The sequence below is a fragment of the Zonotrichia leucophrys genome, chromosome 3 (assembly GCF_028769735.1).
Source record: "Zonotrichia leucophrys gambelii isolate GWCS_2022_RI chromosome 3, RI_Zleu_2.0, whole genome shotgun sequence".
In the NCBI taxonomy this organism is placed as follows: domain Eukaryota; kingdom Metazoa; phylum Chordata; class Aves; order Passeriformes; family Passerellidae; genus Zonotrichia; species Zonotrichia leucophrys.
This window is the reverse complement of record NC_088172.1, coordinates 90,930,205-90,944,868: the sequence shown is the minus strand read 5'-3', so window position 1 is coordinate 90,944,868 and position 14,664 is coordinate 90,930,205. Positions and strand designations below refer to the sequence as shown.

Sequence of the window (14,664 nt, the reverse complement as noted above, 5' to 3'; positions counted from 1 at the left end):
TCTCCCATCTTTTACATCCTTGGCTTGAAGGGCAAATTTTCTGGCCCATTGTGGCAAAAACATTCAATATTTCGGCTCACAGGTAAGAAACAACAGTGCCTTTTCCCAGGAGTTGCAGGCCTGCTCTACCCTCATCACACAGCTCAGCCTGACAAGCCCAGGCTTCAGCACAGAACAGCACCAGCCCAGTGACCCAGTGGTGACTGAGGGGGAAACAAAGAACCACCAAACACCTGGTGTAGCCCAACTGGTTTTGCAATGCTTTTATTACTGTATATATTAACATTGGTTTGGATAGTATGTAGCAGGCATCTCGACATTGAAGTTCATTTGTGCACTCTCTGCAGGGAAGATGTTTTACCCTCAACACACCTCCTTCTGCTTCACTTCCTGATCTCAGCAGCACTCACTGCTCCTCCTGCTCCTGAGGAGCAGCAGGTCACATTTATAATGAATTATACCAACAAGCACATCTCTACTAGAAAGCACATCACTTTATTGTGAAGGTCTCAAGTGGAAGAGTTCAACTTAACCATGACAATACTTTATGTATTACAATTGCCTGTTGATTTATGCAACTATGTTGAAGAAAGCTGTTAGCCAAAGTCACCCCCCCCAAAAAAAAAAATCAGAGGATATTTGCACCAGTTTTAGTTTATACCTCACAACATACCTAGGCTATATTTTTACTATCACAGGGTGTATTTACTACTAGGGGAATGTTACATGGTCTTTCAAACATGAGACTATTTACAGAATAGGCTGAACATTTGAGTTTAGATAAAGCTGAACAATTTTACATGTATAGGAAGTGTTATAGGCTAGCTTTCCTGTGGCTTTTAGCTAGACATCAGGCACTAATGATTTGATTAGCTCTGTACAAAGAATCACACACCATCCAAAACCTCTTGGCTGCTGGTTAGTTCCAAATTGTTTGAGAAAGCGCCTACTTTGAGCAACAGTATGGTGGGGGCCTTGCTATCCCCATGTCACCCTCCTGGTGCCTCGCTGCAGAAGGGATAGAAGCTAAGCTGTTGCACTAAGTCAGAAGGTACTGATTAAAAGAGGATGGAATTAACAGTATATAGAAAAGACATAATATACTGGTAGAAAGTCATACCTCCTCAAGGTTTCACTGAAATCATTCATGTTAGGGAAACACTGTTCTCTCCCCTGCTATGCAAAGCTGACGGGAATTCCCTACAAAGAGTCCTTGAGAAATAAATTAAGTTCCAAGACTAAGTTAGGGAACTGTTGTACATTCAGAGTGCATTATGCCTCATGAACCTTGGCTGGGTGTTTCTGGTACAGCACTCGTGCCTTAAGCACCATGACAGCTCAGGCTTTGGGGCCACAGTCACTGGGCGAGTTGCAGGGAAGGTCTGAGAGCCATGGCTGCACACACAGATATGTTGTTTTGTGCACAATGCAAGCCTGATTTCCCCCTTAGCCATACAAATTAAGACAATATTTATCACCATACAGTTTGATATTACTTCCAATAAGTACAATATTTATTAAACATTTCTTCAGTTTTGTTACATATTGTGCAACAAATTACAATATTCTGCAGCCACAAATTATATGCAGAGTATGAAGAAACTATTAATCAGATAGTGTGATCTCTCCATTTATAATTCTACAAGAAGGAACTAGCAAATCAGATCTTACATATATCTTACTAAATTTTATGCATGGAAAGTGACAGACACTGTTGTGCTGTTTGATACAAAATGGCTAAACTTCATCTTCAGAAGACTAAACCTGACATCTAAACATGCCAATAGAAACATCAAAACAAAAATACATCCTAACCAACCACAGGAAACAGTCTGGTATCAGGAAAAGCAACAAGGATTACACGTTTATAAACCAGCACACAAAGGTTTAAAACAGTTCTGAAAATGAAGTTAGCTGTCTTGAGTCAAGGGAATAAAAAAAGTCAGTATTGACCATTTACAATCTCTGACCTTTGTGGAGACGGTAAGAATCTGTTGTAGTGCAGCTACATACAGTACAATTCAGGCAATTTTTTTTTTTCACTTGGGTTCAGATTGCAAATTCATTGTTGTGAGACAAAAGGGGGGAGGCAAGTTTTAGCAGCAACCTCCACTAGACTGCTTGACTGGAGTGCTCTGAATTTTAACATTGGACTTCTCTGCACCACCAGCTGTCGCTCCCGGGCCCATTCGTTTTTTAATCTCGGCAGCCATGGTCATGAAAGACTGTTCTACATTTGTGGCATTCTTTGCACTGGTTTCCAAAAACGGAATTCCAAGAGAATCTGCAAATTCCTGCAAATTGAGAAACAGTGAACAGTAAGCTCATACGCAGGTTCATACCTCACCTCATTTCCTGGAGCACCACTGGATAACTCACAAGTTCCTGGATCCCACCCCACACCCCATGTCCAGTCTAAGGATGAGTTGCAGGGTAGGAGGTCATTAAACTGCCCCCATTCGTGGCACCAGGACACCTCTGTGCATGACAAACCAGAGCAGGGGCTCAGCCAAGCAAGCCCACGAGTCCCGACGTACCTTTGCTGTTGTATAGTCTACTACTTTCTTTGTGGTCAGATCACACTTGTTCCCCACCAACAACTTGTTGACGTTTTCACTGGCATAACGGTCTATCTCCTGCAGCCACTGCTTGACATTATTGAAAGACTCCTACGAGATAAGAGAACTGTAAGCAAGGCCCTTGATGGAGGGGAAAGTTCAGCACTATTCCTTTGGTCATGACCAGCAAAGAGTATGAGGCACTGCACTTATCCATGGATCCATATGATAGAGTCACAACCATGGGAGAGGACTCTCCAATCTGCCCAACTCCCCTGATGGCCCTGGGACAGGCTGGTCACCACAGGGGCCATCCAGCTCCTGTTCCCAGCCCTACACAGCCCTTCCTGCACTCTTCCCTGCTCCATATATTGAATATTCTACATCTTCTACCATCTGGGGCTCTTCTTCCTCCTCTTGTAGCAGAGATAAGAGATGTGGCACACAGCTGAAACCGGATGCATCCCACATATTTACTAAGCATCAGGTGTTAGATGCAAGCTACCTTGTTGCAGATATGCTGCTGGAACAATCTCTGACTCCAGAAATGCTGGACTGATACTCCAGTTAGTGACTGAACACAAGTGTTCTTTTTCTATTAATTCAGGAAACCCTATACTTCCCAAGTGCCTTTCAAACAACTGCACCAGTTCTTCAGAGATCCTTTCAGAGAAAACACTGGCTCAGTTGTATCTTGCACGCAGGCTGGCAATTTTCTGTTCCAAATGCCAGTCTCTACTGCAGACCACAGTTCAAGTACATTCAGAAATCTTTCAACAATTTCCATCAGTAACTCAGATTTCCTGCCACCAAAGGCAAGGTGAGAGGTACTCACACAGGACAATTAGTTACCTGTTCACCAAGTTTTAGGTTAAGCCTAAGATACAATTGCTTAGGAGCCACAAATCCCACTGCTCTCTTTATTTCTGTGTTTTATTTCTGCCAAACCAGAGGCAAACACATATATTTAGCTTGATAAGCCTTAACACAGCCTGTAGAACTCTGTCACTGTCTCCCTTACGAGGTGCCCAGCTGTTAAATTCCCCATTTACTCATCAGCCTGGAGAAACTGTGCAGGCCCAGGTTTAACACATACCTGATCTGTAACATCATACACAACTATGATGCCATGAGCTCCTCTATAGTAACTGGAAGTGATAGTCCGGAACCGCTCCTGTCCCGCCGTGTCCCACTGCAAGACAAGTGACAAGGTCAGCTCCTGCAGCGTGGCTCAGCAGTGCTCACACCAGCTTCCAGAAACAGCTCAGCAGAGCAGCCATCCCACTGCAACCACAGCCACAGCAGGGGCTCTGGAGCTGTACACACCAAACAGGATTCGAGGAGATCACACATTTTAACTGAGAATTACACTCTGTACGTACTTTTCTAAAGTGCTCATTTGTTTGGTTTCAGCCAAGTGTAGTCAAGAGATCTCTCTGGGGAAAACATTAAGCAGCTTTGACCCATGAAGAAGCCATGGTTCAATGGTTAGAAGAGCAAACACAAGCCAGGACTTGAAAACCTGCTAGGAATAAGGTCAGAGAGCTGCAGGTCTCTAACATGACCACTCCCTTCAACTTTCTTGGCACACAGGCTTCAGCAAAGGTATTTAAAGGCAACAACTCCAACCAAACTTGATTCCCTTCTGCTGGGAGAGTTAAGAAAGGACATAAGGCACTTGACTTCTTCTCCCACCCAGGACGGGAGCAGGACTCACCCAAACATTTCTCTCCCTGGAGCTGTGTCAAGAATAGCACTGGCTGTGTATTAAAAACAGACTTCACAGACAGACTTCAGCAGTAACAGCATTCCTAGTAGGCTGCTCTGTACTCAGGACAGTTACATTAGAGACTGGAAGCTCAAGCTTCTGGCTGTGAGCTGGACTCTGCTCCACAACACTGAATCCCTGAGTCATTGCCTTCAAGTCCTGAGAGCCTCAGCTTGAGCTGGAAGCAGTGGCTGACAAGGATTGTCTGACCTTGCACAGATATTAGATTTCATCACACCAGTCACCCTTCTAGAGTGCTTCAAGATTAAAGAATTGCCAAGTCTCTTCCCCTGTTTATTCCAAGTGAAAGGCCAAAAGCATAACCAGAAAACACCACCCAGTTCTAAGGAAGCCAGGCCAGTTACAAGCCTTTGTGTCAGTTTTTCCATTCAGGGCAACAAAAGCAGTTTCCAGCACTTAAGGCAGTGCAGCAGCCTGGTAGTAACAGCTGCTGTGGAATTCAGGCATCTTGGACAACTGTGTGGTATTCCTGCACTTACACAAATCCTGGCAAAATACTGCAGAACTACACCAGTTTTGATATGGGAGCACTTCAGCACAGAATCTCCTCTTCCAGGCCTTGAAAATGAGCACCCTTCTTTAGGGACAGGTAAGTCTTGCAAAAAACTGCCTCACCTCTTGTAACAGGGAAAATACCCCTTGTATTTCAAAGTTTTTAAAGTACAAAATGACCACCAGTAGCTGTGGATATAACTCGTGCTCCAAGAGACTGAAGCACACAGGAGTTGAGAAATACTACTTACTATCTGAAGCTTGATTGTTTTCCCATCTAGTTCTATAGTTCTGATTTTGAAGTCCACACCAATCGTGCTGATGTAACTTTCTGTGTACGTGTCATCCTAGGAGAGAGAGTGAACATAAGTCAAGGCAGCTGCACCTCCTTCATTATGCACCAGTCAGACAAAGGTACTTAATTTCCTTGTAAAACCAGCCTGATCTCTCATGGCAAAGTCCAGGAGGTGGCCAATCATTTCCACCAAGTATTTACTTCTCAAAAATTCTGCAGCTTTTAAAAGCACCAATCAGAACCAGTCAAAAAAAGCCTCTTTTCTGGAAATCCTATAGTGTCAAGTCCCTGTGAACTGCAGTGTAAAAAACAGTCTTTGCTTGTGGTGGCAGACTGAAGGGCTACTTAGAATAGCCACTCAAGTTATTGAAACACATCACATTTTTATTTTCCTTTGATGGCTTTTGATCTGTGTTACACAGCAGCTACCCAGAACAAGTCAGAGGCTGTCTCAGTCCCACCTGAGTGTCAGATGCTCTGCTGCTGCAGCTGGTTGCTAAGGCAGGTTAGAGTTACAGCCGGGTGCTCGTGCTGAGGCCTCTGCTCTGCAGCCCGAGTGGATACAGGAGGGAAGGCACTGCCTCAGCAGCTTGCAGGGACCTGACTGCAGTCTCCAACAGGCCTCAAGCACACAGAAACTGCTGGGTCAGTCTTTGCTACCTTCTAGTGACTGCCAGCTTGTCAGCATGAAGGAGGCTTCTACTCCTAAAGTACCCAAAGGGTACAACTTCACATACAATGTGCCACAAAAGGCTTTATGCAACCAGTAGGTATCACAAAAAGCAAGGGATTCCTCTTGGCTGTGAATGGAAGACATCTTAGGTAATACATCCAAGGAAGAATAAAGTATTAAGCCTTTCAGAATGACATGACATTTGTTTCCTTAGCATTTCAATACTCCAAAGGGTATGTCTGAAAAGTCTGAAGAAGTTTAACCTACAGCAGCAAGAAAACACAGGTGTGGTATGCTGTGGTAATTCCTTATGTCAGGGTAAAACAGTTTAGTTGGAAAAACACATCTCAAAAGGAAAAGGCTACTCAGCTGCATAAACATCAGATAACAGAGCAAAAACTTAAGCTAGCTATCAAAAAAGAAAAGTTGGATTATTCACATGAAGCCAAAATTAATTCAAAAGTATCTGCAAGAGAAGCAGGTTAGACCACTCTGGGAGCACTGCTCCAGCTGTGGTGTCATTTCCAACCCACTGCCTCCATCATGGAGCAGAGCAGGTGACATCCTCCTACTGTTTGTCCTGCTACCAACATCAGCCACAATGGCTTTAACTGAGGCTGTGTGTACACACCAATTATTAATTCACATTAATAATACCACGTACAACAGACTCATTGCAGAGGTGCCCAGAGGAACTGCTCAGGCTGTGGAAACAAAGCCACCACCTTGCAGCAGTGCCACACAAGCTCCTGAGTTCATGCCCCATATCCTGCTTCCCTCCTCTCCTCCCAGGGACATGGAAAGCTGACCTTTGGCACAGACACAGATAAGGAGTTCACTGGACTTCAGCTTTTTCTGCTAAGGGCTATCAAACCCATTTTACATTTTCTTGCTGACAGGAAAACTAGAGCCAGAACAGCTCACCAGCAATTTTAACATTCACTATAGAAAGCAGAAAGCCTTATTATTCCTAGAGTATTATTTACATTACTTCTCTGACTAAACAGCTGGTAGGTCTTTTTACTGCAGATATCAAACTTCATCTGCTTGAAATGTTCTTATCAAGTAGTAACTGATCAAGGTCTGTACTCCTCATGCCTAAGGGCACACTCCCAGAATTCCTTCCATCCTCAGCATTCTACCACTACTGTAATATGGAAGTTAAATTAAGGTACCTCATTCTCAAGTAACAGGAAAATTAGAATTAATCCTAGCTGGACATATTATTGATATTATTTCTTTCCAATTTAGTGACACAATTACATCAGATAGAGGCAAATTTAAAAGACAGGAGGAGTTTGCAATACTACAATTATTCTTGGGTATTACCAGGCCTGTCAGACATCAGCCCTGCTACCTGAAGGGAAGCTCTTGCTAAGTACCTCTTTTACAGATTTTCCAAGCATGATCACTTACTGCAAACCTAAGTAGAAGGCAAGATTTCCCAACACCGGAGTCTCCAATCAGAAGTAGCTTGAATAAATAGTCACTGCAGAAGGAAAAAAAAAATTAGGTCACTTAATGAAAAACACTGTCAAAAAAGAAGTTCCTTACAGCCAGTAAATTATGACTTTTGAGATGGGTAAATTAATTCCCTGCTAGGGAAATCACCTACAAGTCCAAGCTCCTCTATTCAGTTTAGAAATTCACCATTTACTCGGTAAGGAAGTGTGAGGTAGATGCTCTGGGCACAGCATTGTTGTGTGGAACTCAGCTCCCTGGGAAGTTACTCTGAGGATACAGGAGTAGCACAGTCCTACCTCAGCCTTTGTGGTGTGGCTGAGATGGAAACCGTGCCTGCAAGTGAATGCAAGCCCCCCTGTCTGGCTGAGGAACTCGGTAACACACAGGAGGTGCTAACAGCCTGCTGCCCTCCAGGGCCATTGTCTTTGCTTCTCTGGACCCAGGGTTTGATTCCAGTGCCCAGCTTCACCAACACCAGGCAGCTGCCAAATGCAGCCATTTCTTTCCTCAGTGCAAGTTACTCATCTTTAGTTCCAGCAGAATGCAACAGCACAACTGAATACCCACCTTCCACAACAGACTATGATTGGTGACCAATACCACACCTGCCATAGGAATTAAAGCAAAGCTCAAGTCATTTCCAGAGGAGGATACATCTCTGGGGGATGTCAGGTGTGGTATTGGTAATTCTCAAGATACACTGGAAGAATTGACAAATCTTGTGCTTAATGCCGAGTCTTCCCAACATTAAAGAATAAGCACAGAGTCACTGACCAGCCTATATTTACACTTCAAAGAGTAGAGAAGATTTCACTGTTGGCAAAATATGAGGTTTTATGTTAATCCTGAGACTAATGGGGAAATTTCATGCTAGAGAGCAATTAACAGAAAAATAACAACACACCATTACACAAGTTATTTTGCTTCCCAAGTACTACACTAACTCATTCTCAGTTGACAACTCTTCAGCCCTTCAGTAACAGCCCAGGACAAAGTCCTCTTCTCACTTAACCACAACAGCCATACTTCTATGTCCCCTTAAGCAAGGGGAGGTAAAGATTAAAGATATGTGGAGTGCCTGAAGTCCACTGTCCCATCTATTATTCCCTAGAATCGCCACTGCCGCTGGCTGGCAGGAATCCAGGCAGGAAACTGCATCCATGCCCAGCTGATAACAGCCCAGCAGATGGCCAAGGCAGCTTCTCACCACTCCTGCTCAAGTGCCTCTCACCTGCCTGGGCTGCAGAACACACCCAGCTGGAACCTCCAGTCTCTGCAGCACTCCTGCCAAGGCTAGAGACCAGTCAAAGTGCTAAATGTAGCAACTAATAACCCAATCCTTAAAAATGTACAGCTAAAAGCACTAAAGGGATGGACAAAAAAAGTCAAAGGAAACCAAGCAGTTTACAGTCACAGAATTCACCACTCCACCTGTCAAGTCAATACCACAAAGCAAGATGGCTTTAGGAGAATGACAACTAACCCCAGCTGTTCAGGGGACCTAAGGTACATCACCCCACAACCCACACATCTCAGTAGCTTTGAGGTGGCTGAAGCACCACTACAGACCAGAAAACTTCTCACCCCCAACAACAGTTTGGTCCCCAAGAGCAGGAGAAACTCTGCATCCTGGAGAGCAAAGTAAAGTATGAGGGTTCCAGGACCTGCTCCACGGTTACACCTTGCCTTGCCCTCTTCCCCACCACTGTGCCTCAGCTTTCACTCAGCTCCTTCCAACTCCAGTAGGAACTTTGTGTTGCTCAGTTCCCTACAAACACAGAGTTTTCAGCAACCCTGAAGTCAAATTATTAGAGCTTGTAGCATGTTATAATACCCTTGAGAATATTAAAACAAGCATATTAGCACTGTATTGCCTTCAGTAAAATTAATGGAAAAAAGTAACTCCTTCCTGATAGAGGTAAGGCTTCAGCTGTGGGTCTGAGATTCACTTAAAAACTTCCACTTGCTTCCAAGAGTAATCCAGGTTTCCCCAGGCCCCAAACATGAAAACTTCTCTTCCTGTGCTACTCCTTGTGCTAAGAGCAGCTCCCAGCCAAACGTCCCCATGAGATCTCTCACCCTTCAGCAGCAAACAAGAGCAGTAACAGTGGGCATCCAGAACAGATGTTGAGCTAACACAGTGAGACCTCAGAAGCCTTAAGCACTGGAGCTGGTATCTTTGCTATTTAGCTGTCCCCTCACTTTGGGCTGCAGTATTTCCAGAATCACAGAGACACACAGTGGTCTCAAGCCACCTGCCTCAGCCCCATCCAAACCAGGGCCAGCACCAGGTGCACAGCTGGAAACAGCCTTCACTGAGTTAGCTCTGCCTCTGACCTTAGAAACAGGTGCTGTGTCACAAAAACCTAATTTTGGTGGCAAGACTTTCATCAGTTCGGGAACAGTGTAAGTAAGACTCTGGGAACTTAGGGTTTTAATTTTTTAGAACAATCCATATTCCAATATTGTAGTGCCTTCCTTCCCAAGTAGAGCTTTAAGTTTTAAAATATACAGCTCCCAAGACCTTTTAAAATATAGCAGGTGCCTATTTAGGGCAATAAGAACCAAATGTGCAGTTAGTTAAGAGTGTGATGCTTGACACAGCTCTTAGGGACAGCAACAAAATCAAATAAAATTTTAAAAAGCTATAAAACTTTGCAGAAGCCTATTTCTAGACTGAGCTACACCAATAGAATATTTGGGTAAAGGGGTTCAACTGTAGCAATGCATCCAACAAGCCACTCATGTTATTTGGTATTTACTCCTGAAGAGCCACACAAACACTCCTGCAGCCACTGAATTTTGCTCTTTAAATCTGGAAGCTTAAAACTCATCAGCTCCTCTGGTTTAGGGAGCCTTCAAAGAGCTGGCTGAGCTCTGCAGCACAGCCCTCTCCACGCTCCTAGGGAGACAGTGGGAATTCAGGGTAATCATTCAATTATTTCTCACCATTTACATAAGCCAGTCACCCTTGGGTCGTTTACAAGAGCACACTGGAAGAGCATGTGCAGCAAGGCAGGTGGGTATGGTGAGTAAGAGTGAGGCTTTCAAATCCTCCCCGTAACTTCCTCTTGCCAGAGAGATAAAGGACAAAGATGTTAAATGTAACTGCCTCTTGCCAAAAAAAAAAAAAAAAAAGGCACCTCAAAATCAAGCTGAGGACAGATCTGGCCAAAGCTGTGTGGAACAAGGGACCTGTGGGCCTCTAAGATAGGGCTGTTTATCTAATTTGTATAAGGAGGCATGTGGGGATTTTTTAAATGCCAGGAAGGTTTTATGCCAAAACAGACAAGGCTAGGTAGTCACTTGTGTGCAACAAGAACTGCTGGAATTGGCTTCAATCACTGATGGCAGCTGCAGGTTCACTGTAAACAGGTACTCACAGCAGCCTCGAGCCCCACTCCTTGTGCTACCACCCCAGACATGTTGAAGAGGTGCACGACTGTCACTCTGATCACACTCTGTCTGTGTAAGCAAACAGAATCCAGCAGACACGATGCCACTTGGCATGGCAGATTGCTGGTTAGAAAGGTTAGAACACAAACACTTTCAGATTATTCCAGCAACCTAGGAGCTGTCACTCAATTGTCACCTACTAACCACCATCAGCCAAGACTGAAACCCGCCTCTCTGGTATTCCCAAGCACTTCTGCAGAATGCAGGAAGATCCCCCCAAGATTCGCTCCAAAACCCACTGAGCTTCCTCATCTGTGCTGGAAGGTACCTAGAACAAGGCCCAGGCAGACCCAGATTTGATTGAGATTAACTCCTGATCCCACCTGGCTGCTCTGCCCAGGCACCCCCAGCGTGTTTGTGCTCCATGCAAGCGGCCCAAGGGCAGGAAATGCCGAACCTGACATGATCTAGTCACAACAGAGTCAATATTGACATTCTGCTCACTCAAACACCGGCAGGGAGGGAGGGACACAGGGAACACATCCCAGGGCTGGGTGGGCAGATGTTTTCAGAATTCAGCTTCCAAACACTAATTCTAGAATCACATCCACCCCTCTTCAGCTCCTTCGCTCAATCTAAAAACTAACAGTCCACTGGGCTGAAGCTCCAAGGAGGCTCTCGGAAGCACAACTCCCCTTCAAACCTTTGCACGAGCAGATCTAACCCTCTGGCTTTATCAGGAAAGCTGAAGGAAGTCAGCCTTTAGTTAGGAATTTTAACTAGCTATGCCACTGACTTCTGATTGAGCTCTGGCCCAGGAGAGAGGATTTGGGGCTGCAGCCTGATCTGAGGCTGTGATAGGGAAGTGAGAATGTCTTACATTATAGGCAAGGCACTTCCGAGAGGTAAATGGACGTATCTCTTTACAGGGAACAGAAGCAGCAATGTCATAATCCCTTAAATCTTATTCCTGTTTTAACAGGGATCCAAGTACACACACCACACTGACAGGTATTTTCTGTCCCTCTCACCACACCCTTCCCATCTCCTCCCCTCATCCTGCTGACACCACCCTCTCAGGAAGTGGCAATTTAACACTTCGAGTTAACGTCCAACTCCATCTTCTCCTCTTTGTTTCACTTTCAAGAACTCAGCCGTGCTCACCACCAGGACCAAGAACGAGTCTCTCTGAAAACACTGACCTCAGCACTCAGTACCTCGCTGCGGGGAACCACCCTCTGCATCAGTCTAGAGGCTCATGGACTGCGAGAAAGGCAAAAAAAAAATCTATGGAAAGAGCCCCCTCCAACTCATTTCTCTCAGTGGCCTAACACTCTGCAGGCAGCTTTCCCACTACAGAACTCAACAGTATGCAAGATAAATTAACTCTTGAGAGCCATTAGGACCATGGGGCACCAGCAGTTTGTTGGGTTTTCATCCACTTCCCACCCCCAGTTACTGTTTTGGTGTCTTCCAAAGCTACAGGAGCAAGTTTGTGATGTCATCTTGCCAAGATGTAACTCGAGTTCCTGGCTGTACCTCCTGGGTGTCACCAGCTCCCTCACTAGCCGATGACTACTTGTTTGCTCCTCAGGTGATTTTCATGGACTCAGAGTGCCTGCAACCAACCCCACTGACGTAAGCTGAGAGCACAGGAGCCATGGCCACACGAGTCAGGAGCCTCAGCTGAGAGGACAAAATTGTGGGTGCCTTCCAAGAGCAGCGTCCATGGATATCCAGAGCAGCAACGTCACACCACACGTGGGTTTTAGTACCAGAGCCACTCCAGTGGCATCGGATGTGACAGTGGCTTCACCACCCCAAACTGGGGTGCCAGCAAAGCTAGCATCAGTGAAAGGATCCTAAACACAGTGGAAAGATCCTAAACACACCCTACAAGGCTGAAGAGTTGGAAACACAGCAGCTGATTTTTTTAACTTTCTAAATTAAGCTTCAGCCCTTCCTCTAACTCACACAAGAAAGTCTGGAACAAAATAAAGTTTATTGTTCCCGACAGCCTGGTGGCCAGGACACAGCTCCCCGAGTTTCCAGAACAGAGACACCCCCTGGGAACAGAGCTCAGACAGCCCAACTCCCGAGCAGGCCAACTAAAGGAAAAGGCCACACTCACACAACGACCCTCCCAAAAACCCCTCGTGTCATCACCAGGCTTTCTCAGCAAGCGCTATTTCAGCTGGAAACAGCCCCAAGAGCGTTCTATTATAGAGTCACAGCGTTGCAAAATCTACATAGGCAAGAAGTGTTTTGCAAGAGCCATGTGACACACACATGACTTGCAGCTAAAGCGAAGGGTGGACCCCTGGCTACGGAGCCGCCGCCGGCGGGGGGATCGGCTTTCACAGGGCGCCGGTGTCCCCCCGGTCACTTGTTGGAGTCCAGGCCCCGCTGTGCCTTCCCGAGGCTCGGGAAAATCACCGCGGCTGCGCCCCGCGGCGGTGCCGGGGCGGCGGATGCCGGTTCCCCGCAGGGCCCCCGTTCCCCCCCCGGCGCCGCCGGACCCACCCCCGGGCGGCCGCGCTGCCTCCCGCCCCCCACCCTCCTCCTCCTCCTCCTCCCCCGCCGCCGCTCGGGCGCGGCTCCGCGGGGACCGGGGGGAGGGGGGGCTCGGGTCCTCGGACTCGCGGGCCCAGCGCGGTCCCCCCGCGCCCCGCGGCGCCCCCAGCGCGGCCCCGGGGCCGCCCCGTCCCGCACTCACTATTCGGGGTTCATGCTGGACATGTCCGTGGGGCCCGCGGCCCGAGGGACGGCGAGCGCGCTGTGAGGGGGCGGTGCGGCGGCACCTCCCGCCGCCGAGGCAGGCGCTCCGCGGTGCGCTGGTCCGAGGGAGCCGCGATCGCCCGGCGCTCGGCTCGGCCCGTCCGCCCGCGCCCGCTCCGCGGCCTCCGCGCTGCGCCTCAGCCCAAAATGGCCGCCGGAGCCCGACCAGGAAACGGGGCGGCCGCTTGCCGAGCAGCGCTTACATGGCCGGGGGACGGCCGAGGGGCGCGACGGGAAACCGAGTCCGCGCCGCCGCCTCCTCCCGGCCGCGCCCCCTCCTGTGGACTCGCTCTTCCGGCAGCCACCGCAGCGGCGGCAGCGCATGCGCGATAGCCGGCCTTTCTTCCCTCGGCCCCGTCGGCTCGGAGCGGCGGCCGACGTCGCTGATTGGCCGGAAGGCACCAGCCGGGGGTGACGTCAGCGGGCAGACGTGGCAGCTCGGGCGAGTCAGCGCGCGGGCGGGGCGGGGGCGGGGTCTTGGCGCGCGAGGCGGGGCCGGGATGGGGCCGGGCTGGGCCCCGCCCGGGCTGCGTACCCGGCTCCATCCCGGGCTCCATCCCGGGCTCCATCTCCGGGCTCCATCCCCGGCCTCCATCCCCGGGTTTCATCCCGGACTCCATCCCTGCTCCATCCCCGGGTCCCATCCCGGACTCCGTCCCCGGCTCCATCCCCGGCTCCATCCCCCGCCTCCATCCCCCGCCTCCATCCCCGGCCTCCATCCCCGGCTCCACCGCTGTCCCAGTCCCTCCTCCCATCCCTCCTCCCGTCCCTTCCTCCATCTCTGCCGGCAGCCCTGGGTCCGTCCCGGCAGGGCGTTCTCTCTCCCGACGGTTCCCTTTGCGGGCTGCCGGTGCCTCCGCCGGGCCGCGCTGTGCCGGGGCTGCGGGGGCCGGGGGAGGCGGCCCGGAGGGCACAGCGTGCGGAACAAGGCTGCTGGCAATGCGGGCCAGCAGCGGCTGCGGGGAGGCGGCCAGGACAGGGAGAGCCCGCTCCGGAGCCCCGCCAGCCGCTCCGCTCCGCGGGCAGCCATGGAGGGAGGCTCTGCACTCTGAGGCTTTCCCACTTTGAACGTGGGAAGCGCATCTGGAGCAGCCCAGGGCATCTTTAGCTCCTCTAAGGCCTGTGTTCTTCACCTGAATTTATAACTCACTGTCCCTTTTTGCATCTTTTATCAAAAAAAATCTGCCATTGCATCTATTATCAAAACTTCTTTACAAGC

At 48.5% G+C, this 14,664-nt stretch overlaps 1 protein-coding gene across 1 annotated transcript; it reads right to left on the bottom strand.

Annotated features, from left to right (window-relative positions):
• Nucleotides 1–248: 248 nt before the first annotated feature.
• RAB1A (RAB1A, member RAS oncogene family) lies at nucleotides 249–13,775 on the bottom strand. The gene is made up of 6 exons (XM_064709224.1): nucleotides 13,384–13,775; nucleotides 7,224–7,296; nucleotides 5,091–5,186; nucleotides 3,655–3,750; nucleotides 2,538–2,669; nucleotides 249–2,294 (listed from the first exon to the last, which is right to left on the bottom strand). The coding sequence occupies exons 1-6, from the start codon at nucleotides 13,767–13,769 to the stop codon at nucleotides 2,097–2,099; spliced, it is 981 nt and encodes a 326-aa protein (XP_064565294.1). The 5' UTR covers nucleotides 13,770–13,775; the 3' UTR covers nucleotides 249–2,096.
• Nucleotides 13,776–14,664: the final 889 nt, after the last annotated feature.

Bases quoted from the DNA above. Each gene is read 5' to 3' on its own strand.
- RAB1A (XM_064709224.1), bottom strand. From the start codon at position 13,769: ATGCGCTGCCGCCGCTGCGGTGGCTGCCGGAAGAGCGAGTCCACAGGA. The intron at 3,751-5,090 runs GTAAGTAGTATT...CTTGTCTTGCAG, and splicing joins AAACAATCAAGCTTCAGATA to TGGGACACGGCGGGACAGGA. The intron at 2,295-2,537 runs GTACGTCGGGAC...CTCAATTTGCAG, and splicing joins TAGACTATACAACAGCAAAG to GAATTTGCAGATTCTCTTGG.